Source organism: Diachasmimorpha longicaudata, chromosome 5 (genome assembly GCF_034640455.1).
Source record: "Diachasmimorpha longicaudata isolate KC_UGA_2023 chromosome 5, iyDiaLong2, whole genome shotgun sequence".
Taxonomy (NCBI): Eukaryota; Metazoa; Arthropoda; class Insecta; order Hymenoptera; family Braconidae; genus Diachasmimorpha; species Diachasmimorpha longicaudata.
Window position 1 is genome coordinate 6570715 of NC_087229.1, and position 17387 is coordinate 6588101.

General features: G+C 38.3%; 6 protein-coding genes across 8 annotated transcripts; 3 read left to right on the plus strand and 3 right to left on the minus strand.

The window, feature by feature from the left end:
• Nucleotides 1-3794: 3794 nt before the first annotated feature.
• LOC135162590 (uncharacterized) lies at nt 3795-5316 on the minus strand. Its single transcript, XM_064121224.1, has 2 exons — nt 4614-5316; nt 3795-4480 (listed from the first exon to the last, which is right to left on the minus strand). The coding sequence occupies exon 2, from the start codon at nt 4475-4477 to the stop codon at nt 3917-3919; it is 561 nt and encodes a 186-aa protein (XP_063977294.1). The 5' UTR covers nt 4478-4480; nt 4614-5316; the 3' UTR covers nt 3795-3916.
• Nucleotides 5317-5763: 447 nt separating this feature from the next.
• On the plus strand, nt 5764-6985 carry LOC135162622 (uncharacterized). The gene is made up of 3 exons (XM_064121273.1): nt 5764-6130; nt 6209-6721; nt 6948-6985. The coding sequence occupies exons 1-3, from the start codon at nt 5764-5766 to the stop codon at nt 6983-6985; spliced, it is 918 nt and encodes a 305-aa protein (XP_063977343.1).
• A 768-nt stretch (nt 6986-7753) lies between these two features.
• Nucleotides 7754-11332, minus strand: LOC135162580 (cell division cycle protein 23 homolog). Its single transcript, XM_064121209.1, has 3 exons — nt 11077-11332; nt 8632-10147; nt 7754-7975 (listed from the first exon to the last, which is right to left on the minus strand). The coding sequence occupies exons 1-3, from the start codon at nt 11178-11180 to the stop codon at nt 7865-7867; spliced, it is 1731 nt and encodes a 576-aa protein (XP_063977279.1). The 5' UTR covers nt 11181-11332; the 3' UTR covers nt 7754-7864.
• Nucleotides 11333-11391: 59 nt separating this feature from the next.
• LOC135162587 (secretion-regulating guanine nucleotide exchange factor-like) lies at nt 11392-14381 on the plus strand. The gene is made up of 4 exons (XM_064121220.1): nt 11392-11552; nt 12120-12675; nt 13406-13777; nt 13980-14381. The coding sequence occupies exons 1-4, from the start codon at nt 11526-11528 to the stop codon at nt 14147-14149; spliced, it is 1125 nt and encodes a 374-aa protein (XP_063977290.1). The 5' UTR covers nt 11392-11525; the 3' UTR covers nt 14150-14381.
• LOC135162586 (CBY1-interacting BAR domain-containing protein 1-A) lies at nt 14205-16279 on the plus strand. 3 transcript variants are annotated; one of them, XM_064121216.1, is made up of 9 exons: nt 14205-14446; nt 14526-14627; nt 14779-14907; nt 14981-15161; nt 15292-15516; nt 15590-15622; nt 15724-15885; nt 15965-16063; nt 16138-16279. In XM_064121216.1, the coding sequence occupies exons 1-9, from the start codon at nt 14205-14207 to the stop codon at nt 16213-16215; spliced, it is 1251 nt and encodes a 416-aa protein (XP_063977286.1). In that variant the 3' UTR covers nt 16216-16279. The 3 variants fall into 3 exon arrangements, with proteins under 3 accessions (XP_063977286.1, XP_063977287.1, XP_063977289.1); XM_064121217.1 differs by lacking the exon at nt 15590-15622; XM_064121219.1 differs by lacking the exon at nt 16138-16279 and having other exon boundaries at nt 15965-16106.
• A 71-nt stretch (nt 16280-16350) lies between these two features.
• Nucleotides 16351-17322, minus strand: LOC135162591 (heat shock factor-binding protein 1). Its single transcript, XM_064121225.1, has 3 exons — nt 16936-17322; nt 16795-16861; nt 16351-16489 (listed from the first exon to the last, which is right to left on the minus strand). Exons 1-3 carry the CDS (start codon nt 17038-17040, stop codon nt 16401-16403), a joined length of 261 nt encoding a protein of 86 aa, XP_063977295.1. The 5' UTR covers nt 17041-17322; the 3' UTR covers nt 16351-16400.
• Nucleotides 17323-17387: the final 65 nt, after the last annotated feature.

Here is a 17387-nt window from a genome sequence, read left to right on the forward strand (position 1 = left end):
GCATCTTCGGTAAATGTGGACGCTCAGGAGGCAGTTACATAACTAGGTGATATCAATATTGGGAATTTGTTATTGAATTTTCAGAAATAATGTGGATCAAGGAGAAATATTTGCGTAATTAATGCGAATGTTTGGGAGGATATTTACTTGGTTGATTGGGGTACAAATGAGAGAAGTCATGAAGCTTGTACGGGGGTAATTGATGGAGGAGGGTGGAAGGCCTGATATACTGATTATCAAAGTATTCCAGCATTATTTTTTGTTTTTTCTTACACAGAAAGAAAAGTCATACTAGAATTGTAACACGCTTCACTCACACACAAAAATTTCTATCAATACCTTAAATTTTGTAATAAATTTTTTCAGTTAAAGATATGTGGCAACAGGCCTATAACATTCGAAAGTCTATAATTTTATATCTGAGATTAAATGAAAAATTGATAGAATTTTCTTTTCAATTCCCGACTATTGCCGACATTGGACTTCGTCATCAGAAATGTTGTATTGACACTTTAATTTTTAAGGGGCCAATATAGAATTTTTACTACGACGATTAAGAAATTCAACATTCCCAAATGTTCATAAAAAATAATATCAAATTGTATGGATGCCATCAGATGTATCCGATTTACCACAGACCACTCCCCTCAACAGTCCCACAGAGACGCCATCGCTAATGCTTTTTTGTAATGGCGTCAGTTTGTGGAAGGGGAAAGCGTATGCCCCACTGAGTCCCAGCGCCCATGTTGTCTACGCTCCAGACAATCCGGAGCCAACCAACTTTTGTCCGGCGGGAAGGGAGGACTGCTGTTAATTGCAAAATTATAACTGTATGATAATGCTATGAATTATCAATCGCAGGTTGAAATCGAGCCGCGATATGCATTAGAGATGGAAGTTCGGCGTTTTGGCGCACCGGCTCATAGTTGGACCCATCCGCTTTATCGATTCGATTACGGTCCTTTCACTCCTATAAGGATATATGGTGGATTCTATTATTAACCGCTTAATTTTGGGGAATTTATGATAATCATTCCCATTTTTTCATGATTTTCCTTATTCGTAAAACCGTTGGATTGAAAATATTTTTAACTAACCATATCTTATTGCATGACTATTTCTATTTCTATTGTACAAATTCCTATTTAATTTTGGGACCGAACAGAAAATTGTATAAATTAAATATTCCCTTTGATTTTATTTAGCTTTGTTTATGATTTAACGAAACCAAATGCGCGCTCCCCGCACCCTATTCCAATATCCCGTCTCGAGTATATTGATCAATGATGACAAAGTCTGTACGCTTGGAGGATTCATTTCATTTTTTTACGTGGATTCATTTTTTTTATTGAGATGGGTAAATAAAAGTGATTAATTGCAATCAATTTTAAAGCCAGAAAATGTTGCATAAAGACTCTAAAGGAACACCGTCAAAATACAGACAGAATTTTTTATTAATAATTTTATTATACGTGAATGACTAAAATTTATCGAGAACCAACGACAAAGTACAAATTTACACTTCAGCGTTCAAATTATTCCCCTGATGACACCATGACGTCATCATTTTTTTATACAACTTGTTGTGTTCAAATCCTTCATGATTTTACTTTTAGGGTTGGCATTGTAAAATTCAATAAATGGCTACTCTTTCGGGATAATATAAAATTTAATACTCTACTTAAATACCGCCAATATTTCGAAACTTCCATCAAATAAAATCCAACTTCTCTCAAATTAAATATTCACCTTTGGAAATTACTTGCACGATAGCATAAAAAGAAACAGAGCAATGGTAAAATCCAAGGCAGTAAACGTACGCCCTGATGGAACAAAAACATGAAAGCAATGCAATTATTGATTATTGAGTGTTTGATCAAATTATGATATTGAGTAGTCTGCGTCACGGCTGTTCTCTTTGTATAGTATGAGAGGGGCCGCCTAATTTGGGGTTTCCTGTTTTCTTCACTTCTGTCTAATATAAATCGCCAACATTTGGACTAACGAACGAGGGATTATAACGGACGCTCATGACCGTTTTTTTTCATTTATGCAAAAACCATTTCCTTGCTTTTTCCCATACATCAAAGAAATAACGGTTAAAGGCTCTACGTTACGATGTCCTGGGTAAACTTATCTTAGTAACAATTTTGGTAGCAACAATCACCTCTTAATGAGCGAGATGGGGAGATTTACAGGTCTTTGCTAAATCTCCCAATTTACTGGAAATTTTATAAGACGGATTATCGAAATAAGACGAAGAAATTTTGAGAACCCTAAGGACTGAACGGTATTCAATCACTATATCGTTAATGTTGCCCTGTTGCTAATTGTGAAATACTTCTATCCTTGATTGCTTTTAAATTATATTTTTCCAGAACCATTGACATCTGTTTTGGATTTTCGGCCGATTGTTAATTATCAAAAATGCCAGAGTTTATACTGGGGTGTTAGACGGAGGATTATAACGATGTTTTATTGAGGCTTACTGAATATTCAATACGGCGACAAAATAGATATCGATAATGATACAGTTGGAATTTGAAGGATAGGAAGCTTTCGATAATGACTTTCCCTTAAAGGGCCATAAATGGGTACCTGAAAGACTTATCTTGTGGGTATGGTCTAGGAGATTTGATGCCAAATTTTGGGCGTTGCATAAAATACGGAGAGTGCTGAATTTTCGTTTTGATAAAATAGAATAAATTTATAGAATAAATTTAATTTTCAGTAAATGTCATAATTATTTTCGCCAGTAATTAAATGCTCTGTGTGTATTGTCATAATGGAAAAATAATGTGAAAGGCGGTAGGGACTCAATTAGCATATAGTAATATACTAAATGATCAATTTCTCTAAGTAGTGATACCTTACTCACCTCATCATTTTCAAATAAAGATAATGACTCATGAGGACTACTCGACGAGGCTCTTGCAAATTTAGGTGTAGAATTATTGGAGGTGGGAAACAAAGGAGGGGTCACAGTGGATATTTCATTATATTCTTCATAAAATTTTAATAACTTAGAGGAAGAGAGAAACTGCCGAATGTTGTTATGTTTGTGGGTAGCCATTCTTGAGTCTGAGGATTTAAAATCCTTTAAACGATTCTCTTTTTTGGCTGTACGTTTACTGCCTTAGATTTTACCATCTCTCGGTCTCTTTTTATGTTATCGTGCAAGTAATTTCCAAAGGTGAATATTTAATTTGAGAGATGTTGGATTTTCTTTGATGGAAGTTTCGAAATATTGGCGGTATTTAGGTAGAGCATTAAATTTTATATTATTCCGAAAGAGTAGCCATTTATTGAATTTTACAATGCCAACCCAAAAGGTAAAACATGAAGGATTTGAACACAACAAGTTGTATAGAAAAATGATGACGTTATGGTGTCATCAGGGGAATAATTTGAACGCTGAAGTGTAAATTTGTACTTTGTCGTTGGTTCTCGATAAATTTTAGTCATTCACGTATAATAGAATTATTAATAAAAAATTCTGTCTGTATTTTGACGGTGTTCCTTTAGAGTCTTTATGCAACATTTTCCGGCTTTAAAATTGATTGTAATTAATCATTTTTATTTACCTATCTCAATAAAAAAAATGAATCCACGTAAAAAAAATGAAATGAATCCTCCAAGCGTACAGACTTTGTCATCATTGATCAATATACTCGAGACGGGATATTGGAATAGGGTGCGGGGAGCGCGCATTTGATTTCGTTAAATCATAAACAAAGTTAAATAAAATCAAAGAGAATATTTAATGTATACAATTTTTTGTTCGGCCCCAGAATTCCATAGGGATTTGTACAATAGAAATAGTCATGCAATAATATTTTCAATCCAAAGGTTTTACAAATAAGGCAAATCATGAAAAAATGGGAATGATTATCATAAATTCCCGAAAATTAAGCGGTTAATAATAAAATCCATTATATATATTTGTAGGAGTCATAGGACCGAATTCGAGTCGATAAAGCGGATGGGCCCGACTATTAACCTGTGGACCAAAACGGCGAGCTTCCATCTCTAATACATATCGCGGCTCGATTACAACGTGCGATCGATAATTCATAAGCATTGTCATACAGTTATCATGTTCCAATTCACAGCAGTACTCCCTTCCCGCCGGACAAAAGTTGGTCGGCTCTGGATTGTATGTCGATGATATCAATGGTGAGGCCCCCTGTGATTCAGGACTCGGCCAGTATGTCCCCAGGTGTCTGGTGTACTCAAACCTAGGGCTGCCAACGGGGTAGTAAATCCAGACATTATCGAATGCAAAGTTGGTCTCCGCACTCCAGTAGACCTCCTCAGCGGCTTGATTAAACTCCTCTTGCCAAGTATCCATGTTCTCAATAGCACTCCACTGGTCATCAGAACCATCAAAGCTTAGCCCCGAGTCGATAGACATCTCGGCTTCAGGTGTCGGGGCTGGCCACTTTGCCTCATATTTACGTGACTCTTTGTTACTCATTTTCTGGAGAAGATAGATTAGATTTTCATTAAATTATTTCAATATTATAAATTATTATTTATTATATTTAAATTTGAATAATTCTCTCAATATCAAAATAACTCTGAGCGAATAACAACTGAGAATTTGAACTTACCAGTTTCTTATGATTTCGATGTCCCTTCTGACTGATGTCGATGAGTGTTTAGATGGCACTGATGAATTTTGCACCAGGATTCGTAGAACGCCTCATTGACTGGACCAATGGGGAGTAAGTATTATGGAGTGGGGAGAGACAGCATGGGCGCTGGGACTCAGTGGGGCATACGCTTTTCCCTTCCACAAACGATGCAATGAAGTCTCTGTGAGACTGTTGGGGTGGGGGGTCTGTGGTAAATCGGGTACATCTGATGGCATCGATACAATTTGATATTATTTTTTATCAACATTTGGGAATGTTGAATTTCTTAATCGTCGTAGTAAAAATTCTATATTGGTCCCATAAAAATTAAAGTGTCAATACAACATTTCTGATGACGAAGTCCAACGTCGGCAGTTGTCGGGAATTGAAAAAAAAATTCTATCAATTTTTCATTTAATCTCAGATAGAAAATTATAGACTTTCGAATGTTATAGGCCTGTTGCCACATATCTTTAACTGAAAAAATTTATTACAAAATTTAAGGTATTGATAGATATTTTTATGTGTGAGTGAAGCCTATTGTACAATGCTAGTATGACTTTCCTTTCTGTGTATGAAAAAACAAAAAATAATGCTGGAATGTTCGATAATCAGTCTATCGGGCCTCCCACCCTCCTCCATCAATTACCCCCGTACAAGCTTCATGACTTCCCTCATTTGTACCCCAATCAACCAAGTAAATATCCTCCCAAACATTCGCATTAATTACGCAAATATTTCTCCTTGATCCACATTATTTGTGAAAATTCAATAACAAATTCCCAATATTGATATCAGCTAGTTATGTAACTGCCTCCTGAGCGTCCACATTTACCGAAGATGCCCCCCCACCATTGGCTTCGGGCCCATTAAGTCCCACCACAACTAGCAATTGCCCCCTTCCCTACTACCACTACCCCTTCCACTAAACTACCTACTCCTCATTGGTCCGCATAAACTACCCCGAGAATTCACAAAACATACGGGCCCAGGGGCACTCGCCAGTAAACGTTTGGAAACCTTTGTAAAGACAACTTCTACCGGCATTTCGAAGTCGTGCACACCTAGTGCAAAGTAATTGTCATTCTTCGTATTCTTACACTCAGCGAAATCGTAAATATCAAAGATGGCTCCTAGAATTCCGAGACTTGCCCGGAAGAAAAAAGCTGATAAACATCACAACACGTCAAAGTCTGGACAGAATAAGAGTCCGTCTCACCAAGCATCGGAGGAGTTCATTGCTGCGAGGTTGGAGCAACCTGGACGAAATTCACGTAAGGAATTCGCTGAAGACTTCTGCATGGACGATGAGGCCACATTAAATCTGAAGAAGCTATTCAGCGCCAAGTCCCGCATTACCCACAGAATGGCGTACACCGAGAACCTGGGGAAAAGTCTTCCTGTGTCTGAATCAGGGAGTCCACCACCGAGGGAGGAAGCCCAACCTTACCGGCATTATCAGTCGCAATCCATTAATCGTCCATGGCAAACTGGTAATTATCAGCAGGGCTTGACCCACCATCAACAGCATCGCCCTCAACTAGAGGTGACTAACAATCGATTGATTTCAGCTCCTGTTGACGTAACTGACTACATCAAGAGCCTGTGGGAAAGTGCTCCTGTGTCTGAATCAGGGAACCCACCACCAAGGGAGGAAGTCCAGCCTGACGCCTATCATCAGTCGCAATTCAGCAGTCATCAATTGCAAATTGATAATTACCTGCAGAACTTGATCCACCATCAGCAGCATCGCCCCCACCTGGAGGTGATTAACAATCGAATAACTTCAGGTGCCGTTGACGTAACTGACTACATCAAGAGCCTGTGGCAAAATCTTCCTGTGTCTGAACCAGGGTGCCCACTGCCAAGGGAGGGAGTCCAGCCTGACGCCTATCATCAGTTGCAATTCAGTAGTCATCAATTGCAAGCTGATATTTATCAGCAGGCGTGGACCCACTATCAGCAGCAGCATCACCACCGACTGGAGGTCATTAACAAACGATTGACTTCAGCTCCTGTTGACTCAATTAGCTACTATTGTGCTTTTTTTGAGCTGAAGAATTATCTGAATAGTTTATCCGTTTGTACATAAACTTATAATATTCAATTTTTTAAACATTTATTCATTATTTTTTCTTGTGTGTATTTTTAAATTTGTATCTTTGAAATGTAACTGCTACCATTAATTTTTGTATGACGAACTTAATTGTAGAGATGACTGATTAATTGTGTAATAAATAAATAAATAAATAAACATTTTGTAAGCTAAAATATGTGTTTGGTTGGCTTTAATTTAATTTAACATTTCAGTTAATGGGGGGTTCATTTTTATGATAAACATTTGGTAGATGATAACTGAAAAACATGAAAGCAATGCAATTATTGATTGATTATCTCTTTGATTTGTGAGAAACGCAAAAAAATAGTTTTTGCATAAATGATAGAAAACGGTCATGAGTCTCTGTCATAATCTCTCTATCTTTAGTTCAAATTTTGGCCCTTTATATTAGACAAAATCGAAGAAAACAGGGAACCCAAAATTAAGCGACCCCTTTCCTACTACACAAATAGAAAAGCCTTAACGCAGACTACTCAATTTTATAATTTGAATCGGTTATAAAGAATTTGTCTAGGGCATCACCCCTCAATAATAATTCCAAATGCAATTTTGTAACAGTGTTAGGAAACTAGCATGGAAAGATTTTTCGGGCATGATTTGCTATTGAGTGAACCCTAATGACGCTATACCCGCGCAAAACCTGTGGCGTTGGTGCCTTGGGTGAGAAAATGAAGGTGTTTATGATCGGTTTGGGTGACCCTTTGCCTCCACGTAAGCGTAAGCACATTCCCCCGTCTGCAATAGTCATTAAGGAGGGCTGTTCAAGTGCTATACAATTTTTCCACAAAAAAGTACCTCAACGTTAGTCCGCTTGTGCTAGATATCTTATTCAGTAAATTTAATTTTTAATCGTCCCGAATGAAAGTTAATTTAGTGGAGCTTTGAATGTTTTTATGTACCCAGGTAAAATCCACCTATATTCCAGAATGAGGGGCATTCTTTCTTTTGTTCTGTTCATCGTAATGGGGTTTACAACCAAAATCAAAATATCGATGAGTTATGGAATCATTATTTATTCATCTAGAGTGGTTTTATTACAAAAATCGATGAATTGATATTATTTAATTCATGACGTAGCTGTTCAGAAAGAGATTGAAAAAACTGATATTCACTGGGTCGGCGTGAATGACAGATTCATCGGAGAGGATTGACTTCCTGGGGTGTTCTCCACCTGCGTATTCCTCTCGCCCACTGGGTCAGTCTCATTCATGTCCTCAATCTGAAAAAAACAATTTTTATGGAACCCTAAGAATTTTTCGCCAGAAACACATTGCACTCCACGATTACATAAGAGATCTGCAATTTTTAGTGATTTTGTGTTCTCTGCGCAGTAGTTTTGTTCTCAAATTATTCCAAAACATGGAGATAAAAACAATGATAGAGCCATAAAAAAAACAGAAGTCCGGAAACTCTAAGATCTCAGCTCTTTACCCTGAAACTCGAATGCGTGGGGCGCTTCACCACATAAACCCCGTCATTTCTCCTGCGTAGCATAAAATAATATTCCGTTCTCCGCCATTAACTATTCGCGAGTTTAACAGGAAGTCGAATATTCCGTGGAATCTTGAGAATTTTGGAATAACTACCACATCTACGAAAAACATTATTCTGCGCGAGTATGGAAAGTTAATAAAGTTAACATATGAATAGAGACAGGGAAAGAGAGAAAAAAAATACTCTAAATGTATGTAATTAATATTTAAGGAACAAATGCTAGAATTCATGTGGTGACTCATAAAATTTCAGATTCAACCGCGCGTTCATTGAATTTTATTTCCCCCGCGGATTGTATTTTGCAGTCCAATTTTCGCGCTGTTATCTGATAATTTGTTTAACCCCATCTTTCCCTTTAAAAACCCCCTAAAGGAAACTTACTACAATCATCTCCTCCACCTTGATCCTCTTCTGTGCAATGGTCCTCAATAACGCCTTAGCCTCCTCCTTCGTCTCATCAAATTGCAGACACTTCTGAGCATAATGATTAGCCTGATCTAATTGTTCCCTCTTCAAATGATACTGCGTCAAAAACTTATACGCATGACTCAACTCAGCTCTATCAGTGCTTCTAAACTCATCCATCACAAAGTCATTGTAAGCCGCAGCGGCATGTTCCTCCTCATTCAAATTCTCATAAAGGGTAGCAAGTTTAATTAGCGCCATCCCCTCGATATCCCCGACATTGCAGGCCTTGTAATAGCACTTGAGGGCATCCTGTATTTTATCCTGTTTCTCATATGCCTCCCCCAGGGCTAGAATCATCCTGCTGTCATGTGGCCTCAGCCTCTGGGCCTGTTTATAGTAATAAAGCCCATAGAAGGGCATTTTGAGAATTTCATACGTTTGACCAAGGCCATACCAGGCGCGATAATCCCTTCTGTTAACCTCGATGGCCTGTCTATAGCTATGTATAGCTCCATTAGTGTTCTTTAACTCCATGAATTCGTGGCCCAGAAGGGTCCACGCCGATAGATACTGAGGATTCAATTTCAATGCCCTATGAAAATACATGACGGCCTTCTGGTGATCAGCCCTCAGGCTGTAATAATTCCCAACGATGCAACACGTCTCCAATCTATACTTGTCGATAGAGGTAGCACGATGAGCCAGATCAGCTAGCTCCACCCTCATCTCCTTGACATAAAGAAGATTCGAATAGGTGTCCATGTTGTCTAGACAGTAAGGATCATCCTTGATGATTTTTTTAAATGTTTCGATAGCATTTTCAGCGTCCCTGCGATAATGAACAGCTATCGCTGTTTGCGCCAAGACGTAGCCGTTCTTCTCGAAACCCATGGACTGCAACTCGCAGTAGAGGGCTACACCCTCATCCAGGAGTTGAAGTTCCAGGAACATGTGTGCCATAAAGAAATGCTTCATCCAGTGATTCGGAAGAATCAGGCTGTCCAGTTTCTCTTTGTCGTTTATTAACCCTGCTAGCTCCAGCCATGTGCCCCAGTGCATTGGGTACTTGTGAGTAGACTCCACGAGGACATCAATAGCTTCGTGAGTCAATCTCAGGTTCTTCAGGGTTACTCCGAAGAGATACAAGCCGAAGCCATCCAATTGTCCGGACATGTGATCCTTTCGCAAGTCACTGGAGAGGAGTTTCAGCTCTTCGTTCTTCAGGGGGTCAGGTGGTACGTCTGTCATGTCGTAGATCTTCTTTTTCTCGCCGGAGAGATACCGCGAGTAGAGATATAGAAAACGCGTCTTTGGGTTCTTACAGGATTTTATGAAGTACGCTGCACGGTCGTATTCTTTCAGATCGAAGTAACTTTTCGCGAGGATGTATTGGTCATCTTCCAGGCATGTTTCTACTAGGCTTATGTCTTGGGTCATGTCGTGACTGTCCAGCTTTACGTCGCGGAGAGAGTAATTTAACTCGGATAGCCTGAAATTGAGAAAGAGGAGGTGACGGCGAGAGAAATTTTTATATAAAAATGCCAGTGATAACACGACGGAAGAGATGGACAGCAACAACTCGATAAACATTTTAATGCTAAAGATCTGGAAGTTTTATGGAAGAAAATTTAATTCTTTTCTAGGTATTTCTATGCACTTTCACAAAAATGTCCATCAGTATTACTAAAAAAAAACTAGAAATTTCACTTCAGTATTGGAACTTTTTATAACTCGCAGATCAAGTTTTTTTCTAGACATCGGATTTTTATATTAAATCTCTCTCGGCGTAGTAATTAACCCGGCCGTAGGCCACGCTACCCGAGTTAGCGGATTTCATTTGCATGGAATGTGTCGCGAAGCTATTCAGAATTTAATCCACCAGGTACCCGGCCCTTCGGATGCTAAATCTACGACGAGGCCAATACTACTCGTACTCTTTATGTTCTGAGGGATAAAAAGTTATGAAAAAAAATCACAATTGAAGCCACACTACCTGTCTCATGGGATTCGTCTAATGGGATTTATGCATAATTTTTTTACGGCCAAAGTTGGCAAAATGTAAAAACATAATAAAAGATATTACATATATACTTTTTTTATTTAAAAAAATGAAGAAGTTGCGGCCAAGCAAAGAAACATCTGCATTTTTATGTTACAATTTTTTCTATATTTTTTCTACAAATAATTTTTAGAAATTCAATTGAAAAACCAAAACCCGGGATTTCTAGATCGCAATAAAATTGTTTTATAATTATTTCATTTAGCAACATGAGCAAAAAAACAAAAATACATTCGATGAAATTTTTTTCCGCAGCGGAAAAAAGCTATGGTAACTGCAGATAAAAATCGCAGGCAAAATACAAACAAATTGTTCCATCTTGCCAATTAATTTTATAAAACGTGAAACGGTTTATTTACCATTTGGCTGAGTTTAATAATCCTCGCTGAGAACACTCCGATATTGCCCGCAGAGTGTCGATCTTAACCTCCTTAATATTGAATTTCAGTACTGACTCCTCCATTTCACTAAATATTACACTCCTTTCTACAAAACTTCAGCTAATCCCACAAACAAATCACTTCGACAATATCGCATGACTCAATGAATCGTACTTAAGCATTAAAAACCCGTATTAAATGCACATTATCAAGGGGATTGTTATTATTTTGAGCGGTTCACTGCTGAACCGATCAAGGCGCGCCCTGCTGTACCGATATACCACGTGCGTCACGTGGCAATCCCAAATTGTTCATAACGCAATAGTCACGCATTCTGCATCGCCCGTGTTGTTGACATATTAAAATAGCAATCAACTGCTGATAAATCCATTGAAAACTTCTGCCAAGTGATAGATACATTTTTCATCATGGGAAGTTTTCATTTATTTGCTTGGGTAAGTGAATCCTTATTTATTGTCTCTAAATAACAATGAAATCGCACGTCATAAAATCACCTAACGACGAGAACACGTGTGAGCGCATTTTTTAGTACAGCGCCCTCTGCGTTACCGCGAACTACATTCGAATTTCATTTTTATTTTATCCGAAATTATGTCAATATTTTCAGCACAGTAAATTGATGCTCTCAATACATTGAAATATATCCAGGTAGTTTCTTGGCGGCTCCTCAGGTCGAATAGCATCGTCAACAAATTAGGGAATCCCACTAGTTCATGATATCCTTATTAAGTCGGTAACACGGAAGCATTATCTCGTTTTGAAAAGTCAAAGAGATAAATGTCCTGGGCATCTCCTCTCATACCTCTGGCATTGTTTTAACTAGATAACAATAATAATAAAGCCCATTGGTGATGCTGACCCAGACCCTTCACCTGTAAAACGATCCGGGTGCAACGAGGTGTACTAATCTCCTAACGGCAATTCACTCAGAACTATGTGTGCTTATTATATTTCACTCGTAGTACAAAGATCCCAAGTGTAAAACCATTCAAACATTTCAGGGCGCCAATTCTCATGGACAATTAGGCCTTGGTTATGAATCTGAACAATCGCAGTTGCCTCAGGAGATTGATCTCTCGGAGACAAGTCTGATGCCATCGAAAATATCGAAAATAGTAGGTGGAGCGGGTCATACAATTATGTTGGACGACTCTGGTAAATTGTACGCGTGGGGCTGGAATAAGAAGGGTCAAGCGGGATTTCCCCCCAATAATACCATCATAAATATTCAAACAATCGATGCCTTCAAGGATATGAAAATAAGGGACATAGCCTGCGGATGGGATAGTTCGATTGCCCTCACTGACAATGGACAGGTCTATACTTGGGGTTCTAATACTTTTGGACAACTCGGCAGAAACGTTGAAGACTATACAAGTGCCCCCGATACTGTACCCATTGCTTCCAGAGTCAAGCGAATTGCAATGGGCCTCCGACATTCCCTTGTGCTGACAGAAAAGGGTGATCTCTGGGGGGCCGGTGCAGGTAGCAAATCTCAACTCGGAATCATCGATGCAAATGATAAATCTATCCGACAAACCGACGCCTTTCTACCTGGTAATGTTGTGTCATTAGTATCTCATGAGATATTTCATGTCGCTTGGCAAAAGTGGTTAACCACGGGAGAAAATAACATTTCATTGTTTAATTCAATACAGTACAAGTATAATTTGCATGGATTTCCTTCATAGTTAACACCATTTAATGTAACTTCGATTTTGAACATAATTAGCAGTCTCAGGGAGAGCATTTTTCCATTTGAAATTTACGGGGCTGGAAGTGTATGTGTCGCCACCCGTGAGTGGGTGACACAACTACATCGGAACATAATATTTGAAAATTCCATGATTTTCTTTTTCAATTGCATTGGGATTAAAGATGAGATATTCCCTTTTTTAGTTATTGAATAATTTTATCAAATTGAATGAAATGACAAAAAACGCTAGAATATTTGCAAACAATTAGCTTCAATTGTTCTATTTATTTTTCCCGGAATACAAAATTCACCGAATATAAAATAGCTTTGAGTAGGGCAGAGCGGGGCAAAATGGGATGGTATCAGGAGTAAATAACTCAGGAACAACACAGACACTCGAGAGAGCTTATTTTCCTCTTAAAGTTTAAGAGAATTTATTCAATGATGAAAAGAGTCGTTAGCAGTTATTCTACAAATCTCAATCTATGAACGACTGACGATGATCTGTTTTGTTCCAGTCTCAATAATTATGTTTCGGCTCTACGATTTCATATTTGGCTGAGAAGTTATAAACTAATAATCCTGCGATAGTTCCAGGTTTATCAGGAATCAAGGAGATCTCCTGTGGGCAATATTTCAACGCAGCTGTTGGGAATGATGGGGTGCTTTACACGTGGGGAGATAATAAGTGGGGTCAATTGGGGGCTGACGTTAATGGGGTCCAGAATCAGACGGTGCCTTTGCAACTGAATAGAGCGATTGAGGGGATTAAGACATTGCGATGCGGGTGGACTCACATGGGTGTACTTGCGAGAAATGGGCAAATTTTCACGTGGGGGAGGAACACTTATGGACAGTTGGGTCATTCTCATCAAGAATTTTCTTGGATTCCACGAAATTTGAGTGGCTTGGGAGATATTGCACAGTTGGAGATGGGATCCGAGCACAATCTTGCACTCAATAGTAATTTTTTTTTTTGTTATTTTTGAGAGTTCGATACAAGATATCGAGAGGTTTCACAAGGGCCTTGACTCTTTCTCAGTTAACATGTGGACGTCAAAAGCAAAATTTTAACTAGAATAGCAAAAAAAAAAATTCATTCAAACTACAAATAACGAGAAAACTATGGAAGAAAAAATCTGATTAATTAATTTGTCTTTAACAGCTAAAGGGGAAATTTTCTCATGGGGTTGGAACGAGCATGGAAATTGTGGCAATGGATGCACGGAAAACGTGTGGTCTCCCCAGAGAATATCGATTCCCCGGGAGTACAAAGGAGTTTTAATTGGCAGTGGGGCTGGTCACTCCTTCGCAGTGGTGGAGAAATTAATCTAATCCGCTTTAAACAATACACTCTGTCGAAATTCATCCAATGAATTTCTAGGTTTTGATGACAGAAAGCCAACGTACTGTAGCTCTCCACGATAATATAGACGGGTTGAATTTTATTGCACCTGGCGACCCACCACCTGCCCTAAGGCAACTGTTACTAATAACAAAACAACTCTATGAAACTGACGTTTACAAAAACTGTTATCACAACTGGGGAATAAAAAAATCTCCGACAGAGTTTAATATTTTTTTGCACTTCATAATAAGAATGCTGAGGTCGCGATCACAAGGGTCAGTCTGGTGAGTTTGCTCTTCTTTTGAAAATGAAGAATAAAAATTTCTTGAATTCACGTGGCTCATTCTTTTTTTCTTTGGTTAGCGAGCAAGAGGCGAAGTTTGTTCAAGACAGAATAACTGGGGTAGAAAAACATTTCGCTGAATTGTGCACTTCATTTGCTGCATTCACGAGAAAAGCAGCTAGGCAAGTGTTTAATTATTAACAGGAATATCTGAAGAAGAAAATACACCAATAGAAAATATTTCATAGAACAAGTTAAAAGAATCGGATTTAATATTTATTTTCCTTTTTTTTTGTTAATGAAATTGTGAATTTAATTTGCGGTAATTAACAGATTACGCGATAAAAATGACGAAGTTGCTAAGGTGATACAGACGTACGCAGAGTCTGAGACGATTAATCGATCATTGAGCAGTGGATTGACAAACTTTTCAACAACTTTATCGGTGATTGGGGATTACAGGTACCAAATCCACGCCAAGAAAAGATTCTTAAATATTTTAAATATCATTAATAAAGAGTTTGAGCGGTTTTAGAGATGCAGAAGTTCGCCGATTGGATTCAAAAATCATCGCTCCACTCTCTCAATACTCAACAGTTTGTAAACATGCTCGTGAGGAAGTGAAGAATACATTCACAGCTAGAGAGCGGGAATTGGTGAAAAGAAGACAACTGGAGAAGGTGCGGGAGAGAAATCCCAGAAATAGACAAGTCATTGTATCCTCTTTACAAACTTGATTAATTGTAAAAAAAATTCAGGCATTTAGAAAAAATTATTTCCTTTATTGGTTTATGAAAAAGCTCCAATTTTTCTTAGTTAGTAAATTTTTCCTTAATGAAAGATTAGTCTCAAGCTGAATCAGAGCTGATGAAAGCAACAGTCGAAGTATCGCGAGTTGTAAAAGGACTGGAAGAGCAAATAGATTCCTTTGAAAAACAAAAACTGTACGACGTTAAGCACTTGCTCCTCGATTTTGTTAACATCGAGCTGAGTTTCCATACAAAGACAGTGGAACTCCTGACAAAAGCTTATCGAGACATTGCTGAGATCGATGAAGCTAAGGACTTAGAGGTGAGATCATAAAATTATTAAATCAATTGTTAAATTCTCCTTATTGTATTTAAATGCAATCTATGACATACAGGACTATCAAGTAGCCAGAGGAGAGCATAGCGGGGTAATTTTTCCCTTGTAACCGTTAATTAGTGTCGAATCAAACTCAGTTGCAAGAAAAGCAATTTTTTTCATGAGAAATCCATTAATTTAATAATTCTACAGGAATTTCGAGAGGTTTTGAACATTCCTGATACAATGGCACGACTGGACACGGTGAGAAGGACATCCTTTCGCCAGTCCCACTCTCTGGGGAACATTGCTAATCGTCTCGCATCCTCCCCATTGAATTTAAAAAAATTAACGAGCAGACCTGCACAATCAATCGTGAGTTCATAATTATTCCGTTTCATAGTTCAATGTCTATAAAAATACTAAAAAAATATTAATGCCAAATGGATTGCAGGATTCACTGAAAGCAGGTTCATCTGACTCAGTCCACGTTGAGGAGTATGGAGACTCCAGCGAAGAAGAGGAATCCGAGGAGTCCATGGAACAACGTCCAGTGAGACCCAAAACAAAATCTTAAGAATTCTTTTTCATTAAAGAGACCTAATCCCCTGATTAAAATTTTATTAGGTGTTACCAAAGACAGTAATCCCTAAGTCCCCCAGGAAATTCGTCCTGAGACTCTTCCCCCCGATGGCTCGAGGTTGAAGCTCCTTACCCTGTTTCCCGATGAAAAACATGATCTCCTGAAACGCCCCAAATGATAGCTACAAGTATTATTTTCAAAAAAATGTATAATTTACTGATAGACCTCAATGATAACAAATGATATCGTTCATTATGGATCAGTGGAGACTGTTGAATTCGTTAGTGCTCTGTTGGATGGAATGGATTCACTTGTCCGTACCCTCTACTCCAGCCTGGGTCATCAGCTCGGCGATGTTCTTCTCGAGGTCATCTATTCGATTTCCCATTTCGTCTAGTGTTTATTGTTAAGGATTTAATGTAATTTTTTCAATTGTACACAAACTTATTTAAAAACAATTTAATATAAAAAGGTGCTATGATGCAATACTAAATTTTAACCCAATAATTAATACGAGATAATTCAAAATAAAATGTCTTACAGAAAAATCAATAAGTCTGACTTTCTTTATTTCATCAATTCTATGAATAACAAAATAAAAAAAATTATATTCGAAAAACGAGCTAGAGGATTTTTCAGGTTATGTGAGACTATTTCTCCCAAGTTCCAATAAACAATGAGATTGCTGTGGAAAAGGATATTTCTCCCAATGATTTGGTCCGACATTGCCTGGAACTTGTCCTGCATGCCCTGCAGTAACGTCTGGACCTAGAATTAAAGAACAATAAATGAATTACCTATTATTTTCCTCATCAATGACAAAATAACGAAGAGGAACTTACGAATTGTGTCAACTCCTGCATATTCTTAGGATCTGCGTTTGTCCTGATGGCGTAGTTCTCGTCATCCTCCTGCTCAGGCTTGACGTGCTCCTTGATGTCAGCCATATTCCAGGGATTTACTGAGCTTTATCACAATTATTTGAACGGATATGGAAGGGTGGGCCTGGTGACCCGAGTGGTTCGCGACTTTGCTATGAACTCAACCCACTCCATCGACCTTTACTTTAGCCAGGGATATTTGGGATCCTGGCGCATGCGAGATTATTTCGGAGAGAGGACACGCTAAGCTACTTCGATCATTGCCCTCTTCCTGTGGCTGTTCGCAAACGGTACCACTGATTGATTTAACAATTTGTTAACGTTTTGCTGAATCGAAATTCAGGAAGTCGAGCCATCCTGTTATTTAGAATTAAAACGTCGTGTTAAAATTCTATTGATTTTCTAATGAACTT